The sequence below is a fragment of the Salvelinus namaycush genome, chromosome 4, assembly GCF_016432855.1.
Source record: "Salvelinus namaycush isolate Seneca chromosome 4, SaNama_1.0, whole genome shotgun sequence".
NCBI lineage: Eukaryota > Metazoa > Chordata > Actinopteri > Salmoniformes > Salmonidae > Salvelinus > Salvelinus namaycush.
Window position 1 is genome coordinate 79,570,639 of NC_052310.1, and position 20,684 is coordinate 79,591,322.

The 20,684-nt window shown below is 43.5% G+C and overlaps 1 protein-coding gene across 1 annotated transcript in view; it reads left to right on the forward strand.

Annotated features, from left to right (window-relative positions):
- Nucleotides 1–18,708, forward strand: part of LOC120046019 (pecanex-like protein 2) — a 28,620-nt gene extending 9,912 nt beyond the window's left edge. The window contains exons 6-24 of the mRNA XM_038990931.1: nt 354–496; nt 592–745; nt 1,397–1,429; nt 1,559–1,730; nt 1,862–1,972; nt 2,092–2,183; nt 2,636–2,745; nt 2,842–2,950; nt 3,090–3,182; nt 3,974–4,124; nt 4,525–4,666; nt 13,844–14,021; nt 14,318–14,426; nt 14,601–14,730; nt 15,492–15,550; nt 15,725–15,940; nt 17,544–17,797; nt 18,056–18,289; nt 18,601–18,708. Of these exons, the coding sequence (XP_038846859.1) occupies nt 354–496; nt 592–745; nt 1,397–1,429; nt 1,559–1,730; nt 1,862–1,972; nt 2,092–2,183; nt 2,636–2,745; nt 2,842–2,950; nt 3,090–3,182; nt 3,974–4,124; nt 4,525–4,666; nt 13,844–14,021; nt 14,318–14,426; nt 14,601–14,730; nt 15,492–15,550; nt 15,725–15,940; nt 17,544–17,797; nt 18,056–18,289; nt 18,601–18,708 (2,598 nt within the window). The remainder of the gene's footprint in view (nt 1–353; nt 497–591; nt 746–1,396; nt 1,430–1,558; nt 1,731–1,861; nt 1,973–2,091; nt 2,184–2,635; nt 2,746–2,841; nt 2,951–3,089; nt 3,183–3,973; nt 4,125–4,524; nt 4,667–13,843; nt 14,022–14,317; nt 14,427–14,600; nt 14,731–15,491; nt 15,551–15,724; nt 15,941–17,543; nt 17,798–18,055; nt 18,290–18,600) is intronic.
- The last annotated feature ends 1,976 nt before the right edge of the window (nt 18,709–20,684 follow it).

Here is a 20,684-nt window from a genome sequence, read left to right on the forward strand (position 1 = left end):
TCACAGAACATGCACACGCGCAAACATACACACACACACACCAGGTTTGAGTTATCGGATGGCCGTTAAGGGATATAATGCCAGCTGCACATGGCTGAAAGATGATTGATGGACAGGAAATACACTGGGTGAAATGCACTGATGATTATTACTGAAATGTTATAGCTGTATGAGAACTGATCTAAACATTATCTGTGCCTTGACAGTGTGTAGTCAGTTGTCAAAAGCTGAAACAAACAGTCATGACAGTTTAATCTATTATGTCAATGTTATGTAACCTGTATGACTAAAGATTAAATTAAAGTGTTATTGAGATCGCTTTTACACTGCAACCTGAATTGCACCTCTGACAGGAGGAGGACTCGATCGGTGAGTCGTCAGAGACCTCCACACAGGGAAAGCCCTCTCCTAAGCTGTACTATAAGCTTAAGCTTTTTCCTGGGAAGTGGGTGAACTTCTTGTATGACCGGCTGACCTTGTTGGCGCTATTGGACAGGTAAAGAGAAAAGGCTCCTATTCTGTCTTTCCTTTCCGTCTCTCAGCGATTGATCAACTGGTTGATGGAGACTTTACTTAGATTTTTGCCCTTAGGAACCAGGATGTGGTGGAGAACATAGTGGCGGTGTTCCTGGCCTTCCTGGTGGCCTTCCTGGGGTTTATCCTGCTCAACCACGGCTGCTTCAAAGACATCTGGGTTTTCCAATTCTGCGTGGTCATCGCTAGCTGCCAGTACTCATTGTTAAAGGTAAGGAAGGTATCTATTTTTGTAAGAAGGGATAAGGCCTAATCAACCGTAATCATTGCTTATCTGTGTTGACAGAATTCAGATCGTTGATCGGGTGTGATAAGACCATGCCATTGTCACTGCCCCACCACATACTTTCACTGCCCCACCCATTTCACTGCCCCACCCATTTCACTGCCCCACCCATTTCACTGCCCCACCACATACTTTCACTGCCCCACCCATTTCACTGCCCCGCCCATTTCACTGCCCCACCCATTTCACTGCCCCGCCCATTTCAATGCCCCGCCCATTTCACTGCCCCACCCATTTCAATGCCCCGCCCATTTCACTGCCCCACCCATTTCACTGCCCCGCCCATTTCACTGCCCCACCCATTTCACTGCCCCGCCCATTCCAATGCCCCGCCCATTTCACTGGCCCGCCCATTTCACTGCCCCACCCATTTCACTGCCCCGCCCGTTTCACTGCCCCACCCATTTCACTGCCCCACCCATTTCACTGCCCCACCCATTTCACTGTCCCACCCATTTCACTTTAGCTAACTACTTCTTATCTGACACATTACTGATGGAAACATTTCTCTGTCAGTCATTGACTGTATCAGTTAGTCACATTAATAACGCTTGGAACAAATTGTTTGTATTACAGAGTGTGCAACCTGATGCAGCCTCGCCAACACATGTGAGTCTAAGTGGAACATACTATATTCTAAAAGTGTGAAGATACATTTTCTCTGGTTGTTACATTTTTTCCAAGTAGACGGTTCGAGGTTTCTCTGTTTCATTTCTGTCCCCTCTTGATGTTTTCCAGGGACACAATCAGATTGTTGCCTACAGCCGGGCAGCTTATTTCTGTATTTTCTGTGGCCTTATTTGGATTCTGGAACAGATGTTAAGAAGGAAGGACCTGCCTGTGTCCACTGTATATGGCATTCCCATAGTATTAGCAGATGCTCTCAAATTCCTGAGAGACATTTTAGTGGGTAAGTCACATACAGTAAATCATTTCTATGACCATTTCCAGTCATCTCAAGGAAATTATTTTAGATGAGGTGTTTTATTTTTTCATTATACAATCTTAGTTGTAAAGTCCTGTCTGTTTCATGTTTCACAGGCCTCACCTTCTGCTTTCCTATCACATTTCTCCTTGGCCTGTTCCCACAAATCAACACCTTTATGATTTACCTGCTAGAACAAATAGACATTCATTTCTTTGGTGGAACAGGTGAGTAGCACTCTCTTCTCTGTTAACGTTGAGCTTCATAATATCATGAACTAATGCATACTGTACCACCAAAGTCTTACGCCTCAACCTGATGCCTGTGTATCCACTTCCTGTGTCAGCTGCAACTGGACTCCACTCAGCAGTGTACAGCATATTCCGTAGTCTGACGGCGTTATCTTTGCTGTACGGGTTCTGTTTTGGAGCTTTGAAGGTAGGATTGAATTCATTGTTGAGACGTGTGTATATGATTACGTGGAGGATATGCTTTGCACTGCGACAGAACAGTTTCTTGCTGCAGAGGCAGCTAAGTCAAGCATGAGAAATCAAATAGCTTTTTGGGTAGCAGCTCTCTCTTCCTCCAGGCTAGTGAAAGCACTGTTCTGCTTGGGCGATGATTTAGTATTCCAAACTGCTGGTAAAACGGGTTGAAGTCAAACATTGTAAATAGCCTTAAGAAGGCTCTCTGATGGGAAAAGGTATGCCACTATGCCTGCAGGAAAGCAACGTGTCCATATTCATCCTTACAAATATTAGGCCTGAATGAGGCAACCATTAGCAGTTCTCTGTTTTTATAGAGGATGGTTGGCAGTCAACATTTTAAAATAGATGTTCTGCCTAGGTGCCATTATCAATATTTCTATTTGATTCTATTCTATTCTGAAGGAGCCCTGGGATGAACAGCACATCCCAGCCTTGTTCTCTGGGTTCTGTGGCTTGCTGGTGATTCTCTCCTACCATCTGAGTGGGCAGAACAGTGACCCGACTGTACTGATGTAAGCTGCCTAATCCTCCTAATGTAATGCCTGCTAACATGCTGACTTTATGAGAGGTGGTAGTGCAAAGACATTCTTCTTTGTTGACCACGACAGGTCAATAATCAAATCCAAACTGATGCCCACTCTTGTGGACAGTGAGGAAGAGGGGGAAGACTCAGAAGACATCAGGGACCCTCTTCCTGAGAAGCTCATGAATTCAGTGGTAAGTCAAGAGACTTGCATTGTCTCCTATACTTCTAAATGTATTTGTTCCACTCAAACGCTGTCCCCCGTTTTAGTTTGACTTTAACACACTATTACATTCCGTTGTGATATTGGATAATTTGATTTTGCTTTTGCAGAAGGAGATTCTTCTTTCGGATCTTGTGGTCTGCTCCATTGCCTACATTTTAACCTTTGCTATTACTTCAAGCACTGTCTTCCTGTCCCTAAAGGTGGGTTTCCTACCGCCAAACACCATCCCTAAACTATGTGTCATGAATGTCTTGCGTCATAAAACAATGTTGTTTCATCAGGAAATAATTACTTTCGTGTCGTAAATAAAATGTTTTTGCATCGGTTTGGTATTCAGTCAACCACCCTGGCGCTCCCTCTCTCCCCCTTTCTCTCTCTCTCTCCTCTTTCTCTCCCCCTTCGCTCTGTCTCTCTGCCTCTCTCTCTCCCCCCTTTCTCTCCCCTCTCTCTCTCTCTCTCTCTCGCTCTCTCTCTCTCCGCCTCTCTCTCTCCCCCTTTCCCCCCCTCTATCTCTTCTCTCTCTCTCTCTCCCTCTCTATCTCTCTCTCCCTCCCTCTCGCTCCCTCTCTCTTCTTCTCTCCCTGTCTCCCCCTCTCTATCTCTCCCTCTCTTTCCCTCTCGCTTCCTCTCTCTCTTTCTCTCCCTCTCTCCCCCTCTCTCCCTTGCTCTCCCCATTTTTGTTTCTCCCTCTCCCACTTCTCTCCCCCTTCTCTCTCTCTCTCTCTCCACCTCTCTCTCACTCTCCCCCTTTCTCTCCCTCTCCCCTCCCTCTCCGCCTCTCTCTCTCCCTCTTTCCCCCCTTCTCTCTTTCTCTCTCTCCCTCTCTCCCTTTCGCTTCCTCTCTCTTTCTCGCCCACTTTCTCTCTCTCTCTCTCTCTTTCTCTCTCTCTCCGCCCCCCCCCTCTCTCCCCCGCTCTCTCATTCCCCCTCTCTCTCATCACCTCTTTCTCCTTCTCTCCCTCTCTCCCCCTCTCTCCCTTTCTCTCCACAGCCCTTTGTGACCATAGTACTGTATGCTCTGGCAGGGACTGTGGGCTTTGTCACCCACTATCTCATACCTCAGTTACGGAAGCACCACCCTTGGCTCTGGATCTCTCACCCAGTACTAAAGAGCAATGAGTACTCCCAGTATGAGCCCAGAGGTCAGTCCTAGCTTATTTATTGGATGTTTGAAATGTTTTCTGGCACAATGTGGTCTTTCCTACAGTAGGCCTTTTGTGTCTCTCTAGCATATATGTCTCTCTAGCATATTTTATAGAACATTTGATGAAAGACTACATTTAATAGCCTATAGTTCTATACACAGATGTGGGCCCAGTTATTTGGGGCACCTCCTCTCTGTGCCTTCATCTTTGTCTGAGGTTGCTTTTAGGTTATTTCCCATTTATATCAGTTTTCATTCCCACTCTTAAAATCCAAAACAAAGACATGCAGTGTAGTCATTGATCCATATTCACATGCCAAGAAGGACTATAAATATGTGTCAAAGCATGCAAATCTAATGACCAGCGTTTCGTGATTAAAGTTGTTTTCATTTTCCAGACAATGCTCAGTTGATGTGGTTTGAGCGTCTGTACGTTGGCCTGCTGTGTTTTGAGAAATACGTTGTTTACCCAGCCATCATTCTGAGTGCGCTCACCAATGATGGCTTCTCACTCAGTCACCGCAAGAAGCTAGGCATCCAGTGAGTTCCTTTCTCCTATACACATACTGCCTCCTGTCCCTGTCCCTGACACCAAGACCCAGACCTGGGTCAAATTCAACACATACTCCCTCCTTTGCCTGACACCAAGGCCCAGACCTGGGTCAAATTCAACACATACTCCCTCCTTTGCCTGACACCAAGGCCCAGACCTGGGTCAAATTCAACACATACTCCCTCCTTTGCCTGACACCAAGGCCCAGACCTGGGTCAAATTCAACACATACTCCCTCCTTTGCCTGACACCAAGGCCCAGACCTGGGTCAAATTCAACACATACTCCCTCCTTTGCCTGACACCAAGGCCCAGACCTGGGTCAAATTCAACACATACTCCCTCCTTTGCCTGACACCAAGGCCCAGACCTGGGTCAAATTCAACACATACACCCTCCTTTGCCTGACACCAAGGCCCAGACCTGGGTCAAATTCAACACATACTCCCTCCTTTGCCTGACACCAAGGCCCAGACCTGGGTCAAATTCAACACATACTCCCTCCTTTGCCTGACACCAAGGCCCAGACCTGGGTCAAATTCAACACATACTCCCTCCTTTGCCTGACACCAAGACCCAGACCTGGGTCAAATTCAACACATACTCCCTCCTTTGCCTGACACCAAGACCCAGACCTGGGTCAAATTCAACACATACTCCCTCCTTTGCCTGACACCAAGACCCAGACCTGGGTCAAATTCAACACATACTCCCTCCTTTGCCTGACACCAAGGCCCAGACCTGGGTCAAATTCAACACATACTCCCTCCTTTGCCTGACACCAAGACCCAGACCTGGGTCAAATTCAACACATACTCCCTCCTTTGCCTGACACCAAGGCCCAGACCTGGGTCAAATTCAACACATACTCCCTCCTTTGCCTGACACCAAGGCCCAGACCTGGGTCAAATTCAACACATACTCCCTCCTTTGCCTGACACCAAGGCCCAGACCTGGGTCAAATTCAACACATACTCCCTCCTGTCCCTGTCCCTGACACCAAGGCCCAGACCTGGGTCAAATTCAACACATACTCCCTCCTTTGCCTGACACCAAGGCCCAGACCTGGGTCAAATTCAACACATACTCCCTCCTTTGCCTGACACCAAGGCCCAGACCTGGGTCAAATTCAACACATACTCCCTCCTTTGCCTGACACCAAGGCCCAGACCTGGGTCAAATTCAACACATACTCCCTCCTTTGCCTGACACCAAGGCCCAGACCTGGGTCAAATTCAACACATACTCCCTCCTTTGCCTGACACCAAGGCCCAGACCTGGGTCAAATTCAACACATACTCCCTCCTTTGCCTGACACCAAGGCCCAGACCTGGGTCAAATTCAACACATACTCCCTCCTTTGCCTGACACCAAGGCCCAGACCTGGGTCAAATTCAACACATACTCCCTCCTTTGCCTGACACCAAGGCCCAGACCTGGGTCAAATTCAACACATACACCCTCCTTTGCCTGACACCAAGGCCCAGACCTGGGTCAAATTCAACACATACTCCCTCCTTTGCCTGACACCAAGGCCCAGACCTGGGTCAAATTCAACACATACTCCCTCCTTTGCCTGACACCAAGGCCCAGACCTGGGTCAAATTCAACACATACTCCCTCCTTTGCCTGACACCAAGACCCAGACCTGGGTCAAATTCAACACATACTCCCTCCTTTGCCTGACACCAAGACCCAGACCTGGGTCAAATTCAACACATACTCCCTCCTTTGCCTGACACCAAGGCCCAGACCTGGGTCAAATTCAACACATACTCCCTCCTGTCCCTGTCCCTGACACCAAGGCCCAGACCTGGGTCAAATTCAACACATACTCCCTCCTTTGCCTGACACCAAGGCCCAGACCTGGGTCAAATTCAACACATACTCCCTCCTTTGCCTGACACCAAGGCCCAGACCTGGGTCAAATTCAACACATACTCCCTCCTTTGCCTGACACCAAGGCCCAGACCTGGGTCAAATTCAACACATACTCCCTCCTTTGCCTGACACCAAGGCCCAGACCTGGGTCAAATTCAACACATACTCCCTCCTTTGCCTGACACCAAGGCCCAGACCTGGGTCAAATTGAAAGTAGAACAAATCCAAATCAAATCAAAGTTTATTGGGCACATACGCAGCTTGGCAGATGTTACAGAGGGTTTATTGGTTGCATACACAGCTTGGCAGATGTTACAGAGGGTTTATTGGTTGCATACATAGTTTGGCAGATGTTACAGATGGGTTTATTGGTCCCGTACATAGTTTGGCAGATGTTACAGAGGGTTTATTGGTGACATACACAGTTTTGCAGATGTTACAGCGGGTTTATTGGTGACATACACAGTTTGGCAGATGTTACAGAGGGTTTATTGGTGACATACACAGTTTGGCAGATGTTACAGAGGGTTTATTGGTGACATACACAGTTTGGCAGATGTTACAGTGGGTTTATTGGTGACATACACAGTTTGGCAGATGTTACAGTGGGTTTATTGGTGACATACACAGTTTGGCAGATGTTACAGTGGGTTTATTGGTGACATACACAGTTTGGCAGATGTTACAGAGGGTTTATTGGTTGCATACACAGTTTGGCAGATGTTAGAGGGTTTATTGGTCACGTACACAGTTTGGCAGATGTTACAGATGGGTTTATTGGTCACATACACAGTTTGGCAGATGTTACAGAGGATTTATTGGTCACATACACAGTTTGGCAGATGTTACAGAGGGTTTATTGGTCACATACACAGTTTGGCAGATGTTACAGAGGGTTTATTGGTCACGTACACAGTTTGGCAGATGTTACAGAGGGTTTATTGTTTGCATACACGGTTTGGCAGATGTTACAGAGGGTTTATTGGTCATGTACACAGTTTGGCAGATGTTACAGAGAGTTTATTGGTGACATACACAGTTTGGCAGATGTTACTGAGGGTTTATTGGTCACATACACAGTTTGGCAGATGTTACAGAGGGTTTATTGGTCACGTACACAGTTTGGCAGATGTTACAGCGGGTTTATTGGTGACATACACAGTTTGGCAGATGTTACAGAGGGTTGATTGGTCATGCAGAAAGTTTGTTCAGATGTTACAGAGGGTTTATTGGTTGCATACACCGTTTGGCAGATGTTACAGAGGGTTTATTAGTCCCATACACAGTTTGGCAGATGTTACAGTGGGTTTATTGGTTGCATACACAGTTTGGCAGATGTTACAGAGGGTTTATTGGTCGCGTAAACAGTTTGGCAGATATTACAGTGGGTTTATTGGTCACACACACAGTTTGGCAGATGTTACAGTGGGTTTATTGGTGACATACACAGTTTTGCAGATGTTACAGTGGGTTTATTGGTGACATACACCGTTTGGCAGATGTTACAGAGGGTTTATTGGTTGCATACACAGTTTGGCAGATGTTAGAGGGTTTATTGGTCACGTACACAGTTTGGCAGATGTTACAGATGGGTTTATTGGTCGCATACACAGTTTGGCAGATGTTACAGAGGGTTTATTGGTCACATACACAGTTTGGCAGATGTTACAGAGGGTTTATTGGTCACGTACACAGTTTGGCAGATGTTACAGAGGGTTTATTTTTTGCATATATGGTTTGGCAGATGTTACAGAGGGTTATTGGTCATGTACACAGTTTGGCAGATGTTACAGAGGGTTTATTGGTGACATACACAGTTTGGCAGATGTTACTGAGGGTTTATTGGTCACATACACAGTTTGGCAGATGTTACAGAGGGTTTATTGGTCACGTACACAGTTTGGCAGATGTTACAGAGGGTTTATTGGTGACATACACAGTTTGGCAGATGTTACAGAGGGTTGATTGGTCATGTAGAAAGTTTGTTCAGATGTTACAGAGGGTTTATTGGTTGCATACACCGTTTGGCAGATGTTACTGAGGGTTTATTGGTCACATACACAGTTTGGCAGATGTTACAGAGGGTTTATTGGTCACGTACACAGTTTGGCAGATGTTACAGCGGGTTTATTGGTGACATACACAGTTTGGCAGATGTTACAGAGGGTTGATTGGTCATGCAGAAAGTTTGTTCAGATGTTACAGAGGGTTTATTGGTTGCATACACCGTTTGGCAGATGTTACAGAGGGTTTATTAGTCCCATACACAGTTTGGCAGATGTTACAGTGGGTTTATTGGTTGCATACACAGTTTGGCAGATGTTACAGAGGGTTTATTGGTCGCGTAAACAGTTTGGCAGATATTACAGTGGGTTTATTGGTCACACACACAGTTTGGCAGATGTTACAGTGGGTTTATTGGTGACATACACAGTTTTGCAGATGTTACAGTGGGTTTATTGGTGACATACACCGTTTGGCAGATGTTACAGAGGGTTTATTGGTTGCATACACAGTTTGGCAGATGTTAGAGGGTTTATTGGTCACGTACACAGTTTGGCAGATGTTACAGATGGGTTTATTGGTCGCATACACAGTTTGGCAGATGTTACAGAGGGTTTATTGGTCACATACACAGTTTGGCAGATGTTACAGAGGGTTTATTGGTCACGTACACAGTTTGGCAGATGTTACAGAGGGTTTATTTTTTGCATACACGGTTTGGCAGATGTTACAGAGGGTTATTGGTCATGTACACAGTTTGGCAGATGTTACAGAGGGTTTATTGGTGACATACACAGTTTGGCAGATGTTACTGAGGGTTTATTGGTCACATACACAGTTTGGCAGATGTTACAGAGGGTTTATTGGTCACGTACACAGTTTGGCAGATGTTACAGAGGGTTTATTGGTGACATACACAGTTTGGCAGATGTTACAGAGGGTTGATTGGTCATGTAGAAAGTTTGTTCAGATGTTACAGAGGGTTTATTGGTTGCATACACCGTTTGGCAGATGTTACAGAGGGTTTATTGGTCCCATACACAGTTTGGCAGATGTTACAGAGGGTTTATTGGTCGCGTAAACAGTTTGGCAGATATTACAGTGGGTTTATTGGTCACACACACAGTTTGGCAGATGTTACAGAGGGTTTATTGGTCACGTACACAGTTTGGCAGATGTTACAGCGGGTTTATTAGTCACGTACACAGTTTGGCAGATGCTACAGTGGGTTTATTGGTCACGTACACAGTTTGGCAGATGTTACAGAGGGTTTATTGGTCACATACACCGTTTGGCAGATGTTACAGAGGGTTTATTGGTGGCGTGCACAGTTTGGCAGATGTTACAGAGGGTTTATTGGTTGCATTCACAGTTTATGCAGATGTTACAGAGGGTTTATTGGTTGCATACACAGTTTGGCAGATGTTACAGAGGGTTTATTGGTCACGTACACAGTTTGGCAGATGTTACAGGGGTTTATTGGTCACATACAAGGTTTGGCAGATGTTACAGATGGGTTTATTGGTCACATACACAGTTTGGCAGATGTTACAGCAGGTTTATTAGTCACATACACCGTTTGGCAGATGTTACATATGGGTTTATTGGTGACATACACAGTTTATCAGATGTTACAGAGGGTTTATTGGTCACATACACAGTTTGGCAGATGTTACAGATGGGTTTATTGGTGACATACACAGTTTGGCAGATGTTACAGAGGCTTTATTGGTCACGTACACAGTTTTACAGATGTTACAGAGGGTTTATTGGTCACATACACAGTTTGGCAGATGTTACAGAGGGTTTATTGGTTGCATACACAGTTTGGCAGATGTTACAGAGGGTTTATTGGTTGCGTACACAGTTTGGCAGATGTTACAGAGGGTTTTTTGGTCACGTACACAGTTTGGCAGATGTTACAGAGGGTTTATTGGTTGCATACACAGTTTGGCAGATGTTACAGAAGGTTTATTGGTCACGTACACAGTTTGGCAGATGTTACAGTGGGTTTATTGGTCACATACACAGCTTGGCAGATGTTACAGTGGGTTTATTGGTCACATACACAGCTTGGCAGATGTTACAGAGGGTTTATTGGTTGCATACACAGTTTGGCAGATGTTACAGTGGGTTTTCTTGTTTGCATACACAGTTTGGCAGATGTTACAGAGGGTTTATTGGTTGCATACACAGTTTGGCAGATGAGGGTGCAGCGAAATGATTGTGTTACTAGCTCCTACAATGCATAAAAATGTCAAACATACACTATAATAATCAAACATTAGAAACAATAAATCACGAATGTCAGAACAAATCCAGTTTTTGAGGTGCTCTGGGTTTAGCTTGGGGTTTCCACTTTTGGAACTATTCCAGTGGTTCCATTGTACCGAGACTAAATCAAGAATTTGACCCAGGTTTTCTAAGAACCATTTTCAATTTAAAACCAGTTTGTTTAGATATTCTGTCTAACATTCAGTTTAGAATGTAGAGTTAATGTTTTTCCAGGTAGACAGTGTGAAATACTTTAAACTTGCCTCTGTCCCACTTATTCGATTAGCTTAAAATGCCAAGCTTCATGTACTGTAGCACCTGGGGAAACCATTTTCCAGAATCACACAGTTCTTCACAGGTTAATACTATATAGTCTTCACCAAGGTTATTATAGTTTTGTGTTTTTTTATTCGTTTTTATTTCTCTTAGTCTTTCATCCTGATTTACTAGTTTTTACTTAGTTTGAGTTGGATAAAAAGCTATTTTGTTTTGATATTATTTAGTTTCAGTTTTAGTGTTTAGAAAGTGGCAGATTTCTTCCCTGTTAACTAGTGATAGCTAGTGATAGTGATGCTAGGCCTATTTGAAACATCGCCACCTACTGGCAGCTTTTACCTGCCAGATTCAGGCTTAAGAGGCTTAAAAACCCCATTAGAAAAAAGCTTGAAAAACCTATTTGATTTTTGCCCAAAGTAAAAAAAACTTTAACTTCTCTAGGGTAGGTGAGACGCTAACGTCCCACCAGGCCAACATCCGGTGAAACTGCAGAGAGCTAACATTTTAAATACACCATTCGTTGTATTAAACATTCTTGTAAATACATGTATCTTACATAATTTAAAAGATGAACGTCTTATTAATCCAGCCGCTGTGTCAGATTTCAAAAAGGTTTACTGCAAAAGCAAACATGCGATTTTCTGAGGACGGCGCCCCACACACACAAGTATTACTAGCATTTACCAACCAAGCATTAGCGTCACGAAAGTCAGAAATAACAATAAAATAAATTGCTTACCATTGAAGATCTTCCTCTGGTGGCAATGCCAAGTGTCCTAACTACACAGTGAATGTTCGTTTTGTTTGATAAAATCAATTTTTATAGCCTAACACGAAACATTTGTAAACCGGTTGCGTCGTGATTTCCGTCTCATTCAACTTTGGACGAAGCGTTCGTGGTAATTACACACACTAAACAAATGTTTATCCAGTCATGGTTGGTTTCATTGCAATCCTCTGGTTGTTACTAACACAACCATACATGATGGCTCTTTTCCCGGGACGTATTGACCGAAACAAACCGATTTGAAGACACCAATCAATGACCTCATTGCGCACCAATGGTAGGACCGGTCTATCGTTGATTGACTGTATTTTGACCCAATGACCACTGATCATCTTGAAATCTAGCTTGGAAGATAGCCAATGAGCTGAGGTAAACGGCAATATGTAATGGTTATACGTTTGAAGACCAGCCTTTGTCGTAAACTCTGGCGCAAAAGAAGTTCATTCGCCATTGCAAATCCTACTTGACGGAGCCACGAGTGTTACGCATAGCAGTACATATTCAATAGCATTTTCAACAAGTTTATATATTTAAATTTTGGCGAATAAATCAGGAAAAGCTAAAACAAAGTTTAAGTATACAGATTTAACCCAAATTATAGAGGAAATTGATAGAGACAGCCCCCCATCTCACAGCTAGCCTTCAGGGAGCTGCTCATCCAGGAGCTTGCTAGCTACAGCAAGTCCACTGCAGCACCTTCTGCTCCGTCAACCAGTGGTGTTCACCTGCCCAGATTCATCTCTGCAGGCATGAATGTGCCTCAGGGCAAAAAGGGCACAGTGGGGAGGAGACGTTGTGCCCTTTGTCACAGGAAATGCCCCATCACCTGCACCACCTGTTCAGTAAGCCTCTGCTTTACAGCAGAAAGAGACTGCTATGGGCCATGGCACCAGGACTGAGGGCTGAGGGTCTTCACAATATTTATCTATTTATTTAATAAATATACAATATTGTAAATAGAAAATGTGTAAATAGTTACCCTTGTTATTTGTTTGTTTATTATTATTATTATATATATATATTTTTCTTCATATATATATATATTTGTTTTGGGGGTGGGGGGGGTGTTAGAATAGCATTTATGTATTTTGTATATAGTTATTTCCTTCAAAATGTATCACTGTACCAATTCGGCCACTTGGGTACATTTGGGCTCATTTTTGAAGTTATCTGTCTAAAACTTTGCTCAGCTATTGTTGCCATCTTATGTTCTTCATTCAAATCATCCACAGCATCCTATCTGTATGTTTGGCTGTTCTTGGTCATTTGAAAGATGACGCAGCAACAATAAAAAACAGAAAACGTATATTTATTTCCTTGTATTTTCTTCTACCAGATCTATTGTGTTATATTCTCCTACATTCAATTCACATTTCCACAAAATTCAGAGTGTTTCCTTTCAAATGATACCAAGAATATGCATATCCTTGCTTCTTGGCCTGAGCTACAGGCAGTTAGATTAGGGCATGTCTTTAGGCGGAAATTGAGAAGAAGGGGGGGTACCCCAAAGAAGTTAAAGGACATCATTCATGATGGTTTTATTTCATTAGAGTTAGTTTTGGAGTCAAAGATAATAGTTTCAATATCATTTTAGTTTTTCAAACAGGTTTTTTAATGATTTTATTTCCGTTTACAAAATAGTTTTTTCATGATTCGTTTTCATTTCAGTGTCAGTTTTCGTTTACTATAATAACCTTGGTCTCCACCACTCCCCTCTGTGCATGTTGGAGGTGCAACAAAACCCTGAGTACCTTCATCAATCAAAGAAATATCACTTTGTCAGTCACTATGCATGACCTTTGCTAGGGAAGAATGTGTGATGTATATACAGTATTAGCTAGTATTGGTGCATTTGCCCTCCCCCTCCATGTCACCCCTTTGCTTTGCTCTGCTGTGTCCCGTCTGTGCGCCTGAGTTGCTCAGGTCTCTGTGTCTCTCTCCAGCTGTGATGTCTTGTTGATGACAGTTGCTGGGATGAAGCTCCTCCGCGCCTCCTTCTGCAATCCCAGCTTCCAGTTCGTCACTCTCATCTTCACTATCGTCTTCTTCGAGTTTGACTGCAGCAGAGCCTCTGAAACCTTTCTGCTGGACTTTTTTATTATGTCTATTGTCTTCCACAAGGTCAGTCTGTGACGTGACCAGAGACTGGTACACACTCTCCCAATAATAGACCTCTGAATACCATAAAATAGGGAAGTTAATGCAACTCACTATGGCTGCGCTTCCCAAACTTCCTACAATTGATTTAAAAAATGTACAGTAGTATTATTCGGGGTCTGTGAAGCAGCGGACACAGCTGCTCTGTATGTAGAGTGGCCTTCTTTTTTTTAATTATCTTGGTTTTATTTTTAGGATCTAAAAAAGAACTGTCTTTGTTGTCTGTCAGTGACTCACAGCAGGTGTTTGTTCCTCTACAGCTCAGCGATCTGCTTCACAAGCTCAACTTCATCATGGTTTACATCGCACCGTGGCAGATCGCATGGGGCAGTGCCTTCCACGCGTTCGCTCAGCCCTTCGCTGTGCCTCGTATCCTTTGGTTTTGACGTGTGTATGAACTACAAATGCTTCCACATGTTTTGACGTTGCTCTGACTGAAACTGTGACAGCGAATTTGACAGCAGGTATGTGAGTATGGTAAACCTGTTGATACCTGATGGTTGTTCCTTGGTTGTGGGTGTTCTCCTTCATGATGCAGCTCAGACTCAGCCATGTTGCTGCTGCAGACATTCATCACAACTCTGTTCTACACCCCTCTCAGCCCCTTCCTGGGCAGCGCCATCTTCATCACCTCCTACCCGCGGCCCGTCAAGTTCTGGGAGAGGAACTACAAGTAATGACCTTTCATCGCCCACAGCATGAGATAAAGTACCATTAAGCCCTTTAAAGCACTTACCTTAAAGGGATACTGCAAGATTATCTACTTCCCCAGAGTCCGATGAACCTGTGGATACCATTTTTATGTTTATGCATGCAGTATGAAGGAAGTTAAAGGTAGTTTTGCTAGAAAATGCTAACTAGTGTTAGAGCAATGACTGAAAGTCTACAGGTACAGTAGCATATGAGTTCATCTGACACTGGGTAAATAGAAAAACGGCTTATTGTCTGAATCTCGCAATATGCCCTTAAACCACCACAGTGTGTCGACGGCCCCCATCTATCCAGCCTCAGAGATGGGACAAGGGAAAGTCCATTACGAATAAAGAGGGGGATGAGGGACGTCCAAATCAGTTTGAGTCTATGACCAAACCATTGAGTGAGGTCACTGTCAATAATTAATTGTTAGTCTGTTTCTAATCTACTCAGAAAATATGCAAGTGGCCTCCTAGAGCCCCTGTTGACATCCATATAAGGACATTTCTGTCTCAGAGATGATGTCATACACTCAGCTGACAGCGAAGTGTTCTAGGCGTAGACAAATAGTCTAGCACCTCTACTCCAGTCACTAGGTTATTGTTGAGGATTTATATAACTATTTTAACTATAACTAACACAGGTCCTAAGAAGAAACCAGAATTCTCTCTGTTAGACTTTGTTTGTTGTATGTAAATGAATGTACTGTCTCCCTAATCTTGGTTTGGTACCATTTTGCAGCACCAAACGTATTGACAACGCCAATAGCAGACTGATATCTCAGGTTGATAAAGAGACAGGTAAAATATTACATTTATTTAATAAATATGATCATGTTATCCTCCCTAATTAACATTAACCAGAGAAGCTGATTTCGAATTTCTCAACTCGACAATGATCTTCTCATGGTTAATACATGTTGTTTTGTTGGTCATGTCAATCAGTGTATTTTACATGAACTTTTATTCCTCCAGGATGTGACGACAACAACCTGAACTCCATCTTCTATGAGTATCTGACGCGCTCTCTGCAGCACTCGCTGTGTGGTGACCTGATGCTGGGCCGCTGGGGGAACTACAGCTCTGGAGACTGCTTCATCCTGGCCTCTGACTACCTCAACGCCTTCGTTCACCTCATCGAGATCGGCAACGGCCTGGTCACCTTCCAGCTCCGAGGCTTGGAGTTCAGAGGTCAGATACTGACTAATACAAATGAGGAGCACTATACCACACCCAGAACCATATACACCTACACTGCCTTCGGAAAGTATTCAGACCCCTTGAGTGTTACACATTTTGTTACGATACAAAATGGATTACATTTTTTTAAATCCTCAGCAATCTACACACAATCTACTCACAATACCCCATAATCAGGTACATCCTGTTTCCATTGATCATCCTTGAGATGTTTCTACAACTTGATTGTGTCCACCTGTGGTAAATTCAATTGATTGGACATGATTTAGAAAGGCACACACCTGTCTATATAAGGTCCCACAGTTGACAGTGCATGTCAGAGCAAAAACCAAGCCATGAGGTCAAAGGAATTGTCCGTAGAGCTCCAAGACAGGGTTGTGCCGAGGACAGATCTGGGGAAGGGTACCAAGACTTTGGAACCACCAAGACTTTTCCTAGAGCTGGCTGCCCAGCCAAACTGAGCAATCGGGGGAAGGCCTTGGTCAGGGAGGTGACCAAGAACCTGATGGTCATTCTGACAGAGCTCTAGAGTTCCTCTGTGGAGATGGGAGATGGGTTGCTCTGTGGAGATGGGAGAACCTTAAAGAAGGACAACCATCTCTGCAACACTCCATCAATCAGGCCTTTATGGTAGAGTGGCCAGAAGGCAAATGACAGCTTGCTTGGAGTTTGCCAAAAGGCACCTAAAGTTTGGAGTTTGCCAAAAGGCACCTCTTTGGCCTGAATGCCAAGCATCACGTCTGGAGGAAACCTGGCGCCATCCCTACGGTGTAGCATGGTGGTAGCAGCATCATGCTGTGGGGATGTTTTTTAGCTGCAAGGACTGGGAGACTCGTCAGGATCGAGGGAAAGATGAACGGAGCAATGTACAACAACCATAAGCACACAACCAAGACAAAGCAGGAGTGGTTTTGGAACAAGTCTCTGAATGCCCTTGAGTGGCCGAGCCAGAGCTCGAACATCTGTGGAGAGAACTGAAAATAGCTGTGCAGCAACGCTCCCAATACAACCTGACAGCGCTTGAGAGGATCTGGATAGGAAAATGGGAGAAACTCCCCAATTACAGGTGTGCCAAGCTTGTAGCGTTATACCCAAGAAAACTTGAGGCTGTAATCACTGCCGAAGATGCTTCAACAAAGTACTGAGTAAAGGGTCTGAATACTTATGTAAATGTGATATTTCAGTTTTTTTTTAAATAAATGAGCAAAAATTTCTCAAACCTTTTTGGCTTTGTTATTATGGGGTATTGTGTGTAGATTAATGAGGGGAAAAAAACATTTCATAAATTTTAGAATAAGGCTGTAACCTAACAAAATGTGGAAAAAGTCAAGGGGTCTGAATATTTTCCGGTTACAAGTTTCTTAAAAAAAAATATATATATATTCAAATTTTCTTTGAAATTGTTTTCTAATAATCATAAGCCCCACATCTCGACCACTGACGTACAATCACCATTAACATGATGGTCTGTGGTCCTTCTCCTTCTCCTTCTGATTCAGAGGGGTTGGGTTAAATGCGGAAAACACATTTCGGTTGAATGTATTCAGTTGTGCTACTGACTAGGAATCTCCTTTCCCCTTCTCCTCCTCTCCAGGTACATACTGCCAGCAGAGGGAGGTAGAGGCCATCACTGAGGGGGTGGAGGAGGACGATTCCTGTTGCTGCTGTGAGCCGGGCCACCTGCCACACGTCCTGTCCTGCAATGCGGCCTTCAACCTGCGATGGCTGGCCTGGGAGGTCACCACCACCAAGTACCTGCTGGAGGGCTACAGCATCAGTGAGAACAACGCTGCCACCATGCTTCAGGTGTACGACCTGCGCAAACTGCTTATCAGCTACTATCTGAAGGTTGTAGACCTTTTGAATTCTTATGGAAATGTAACAGACAATAAAGACTTGAATTTGAATTTAACCTATGATCGAAGCAGTTTAATATTCATTTATTTTTTATACTTTCAACATCTTTGTAATTCATTACTGCTTTTATTTCAAAAGCAATTAAGTCTGAGCTTAACTGCTGAGCTTCAAAACCTTTGCAAGCAAGGAGTAGGCCATAAAAATATATACTTCATCATCAAACCTTATTCCCTCTTGTTTCACCTCTAGAGCATAATCTACTACCTGATCCAGTCCCTGAAGCTACAGACGTGGATCAAGGATCCCTCTATCACGAAGGCTTTGGTGTCCTACACCAAGTGGCACCACATAGAGAGAGACCCGGCCGTGTTCAGCGTTAAGATAGACGAGGACTACGTCCACTGCCTCCAGGGCGTCACCAGGGCCAGCTTCTGTAACATCTATCTGGAGTGGATCCAGTACTGTGCCAACAAGCTGGAGGAGGTGAGTGGAGATGTGAGATTGTAATGCACAGTACAATCATGCATGTAGTAAGGAAAACTCCAGGCCCTTGTCTAGTTCATTTTTCCTTGTCAGGAAAACTCCATGCCCAAGTCTAGTTTATTTTTCATGGTCAGGAAAACTCTAGGAACTAGTTCATGCTTCCTGATAAGGTAATGTGGTCAGGGAAAAAAACAGGGCCCTATCAAGACATGCAGTCTGGATGACCCCATGTTGTACCGTTTGGTTTCCTTGCTGCTGGTCATTTCAGAGGATGTGAACACTGATGACCTTTGACCCTTGTGTTTTGCCAGCCTGTGGACTGTGACGAGGACTCCCCTCTGGTCACTCTGTGCTATGCCTTGTCTGTGCTGGGCAGGAGATCCTTGGGCACAGCATCTCACAACATGTCCAACAGGTGAACCTTCCATAACTGTCAAATATTCATTTCTTTCATGTTATGGGGTTTTACTACCCTCCAGGGATGTTGTGTTGTGTTATATATGGGGTTTTATTATCCTCCAGGGATGTTGTGTTGTGTTATATATGGGGTTTTATTAGCCTCCAGGGATGTTGTGTTGTGTTATATATGTGGTTTTATTACCCTCCAGACATGTTGTGTTATATATGGGGTTTTATTACCCTCCAGGGATGTTGTGTTGTGTTATATATGGGGTTTTATTACCCTCCAGACATGTTGTGTTATATATGGGGTTTTATTACCCTCCAGGGATGTTGTGTTGTGTTATATATGGGGTTTTATTAGCCTCCATGGATGTTGTGTTGTGTTATATATGGGGTTTTATTATCCTCCAGGGATGTTGTGTTATGTTATATATGGGGTTTTATTACCCGACAGGGATGTTGTGTTATATATGGGGTTTTATTACCCTCTAGGGATGTTGTGTTATATATGGGGTTTTATTACCCTACAGGGATGTTGTGTTATATATGGGGTTTTATTACCCTCTAGGGATGTTGTGTTATATATGGGGTTTTATTAGCCTCCAGGGATGTTGTGTTATATATGGGGTTTTATTAGCCTCCAGGGATGTTGTGTTATGTTATATATGGGGTTTTATTAGCCTCCAGGGATGTTGTGTTATGTTATATATGTGGTTTTATTACCCTCCAGACATGTTGTGTTATATATGGGGTTTTATTACCCTCTAGGGATGTTGTGTTGTGTTATATATGTGGTTTTATTACCCTCCAGACATGTTGTGTTATATATGTGGTTTTATTACCCTCTAGGGATGTTGTGTTATATATGGGGTTTTATTACCCTCCAGGGATGTTGTGTTATGTTATATATGGGGTTTTATTACCCTCTAGGAATGTTTTGTTATGATATATATGTGGTTTTATTGCCCTCCAGACATGTTGTGTTCTATATGGGGTTTTAATACCTTCCAGGGATGTTGTGTTGTGTTATATATGGGGTTTTATTATCCTCCATGGATGTTGTGTTATATATGTGTTTTTTTTACCCTCCAGACATGTTGTGTTCCATATGAGGTTTTAATACCCTCCAGGGATGTTGTCTTGTGTTATATATGGGGTTTTATTAGCCTCCAGGGATGTTGTGTTGTGTTATATATGGGGTTTTATTAGCCTCCAGGGATGTTGTGTTGTGTTATATATGTGGTTTTATTACCCTACAGGGATGTTGTGTTATATATGTGGTTTTATTACCCTCTAGGGATGTTGTGTTATATATGGGGTTTTATTATCCTCCAGGGATGTTGTGTTGTGTTATATATGGGGTTTTATTAGCCTCCAGGGATGTTGTGTTATATATGGGGTTTTATTAGCCTCCAGGGATGTTGTGTTGTGTTATATATGGGGTTTTATTAGCCTCCAGGGATGTTGTGTTATGTTATATATGGGGTTTTATTACCCTCTAGGGATGTTGTGTTATGTTATATATGGGGTTTTATTACCCTCTAGGGATGTTGTGTTATATATGGGGTTTTATTACCCTCTAGGAATGTTTTGTTGTGATATATATGTGGTTTTATTGCCCTCCAGACATGTTGTGTTCTATATGGGGTTTTAATACCTTCCAGGGATGTTGTGTTGTGTTATATATGGGGTTTTATTATCCTCCATGGATGTTGTGTTATATATGTGTGTTTTTTACCCTCCAGACATGTTGTGTTCCATATGGGGTTTTAATACCCTCCAGGGATGGTGTCTTGTGTTATATATGGGGTTTTATTACCCTCCATGGATGTTGTCTTGTGTTATATATGGGGTTTTATTAGCCTCCAGGGATGTTGTGTTGTGTTATATATGTGGTTTTATTAGCCTCCAGGGATGTTGTGTTGTGTTATATATGTGGTTTTATTACCCTACAGGGATGTTGTGTTATATATGTGGTTTTATTACCCTCTAG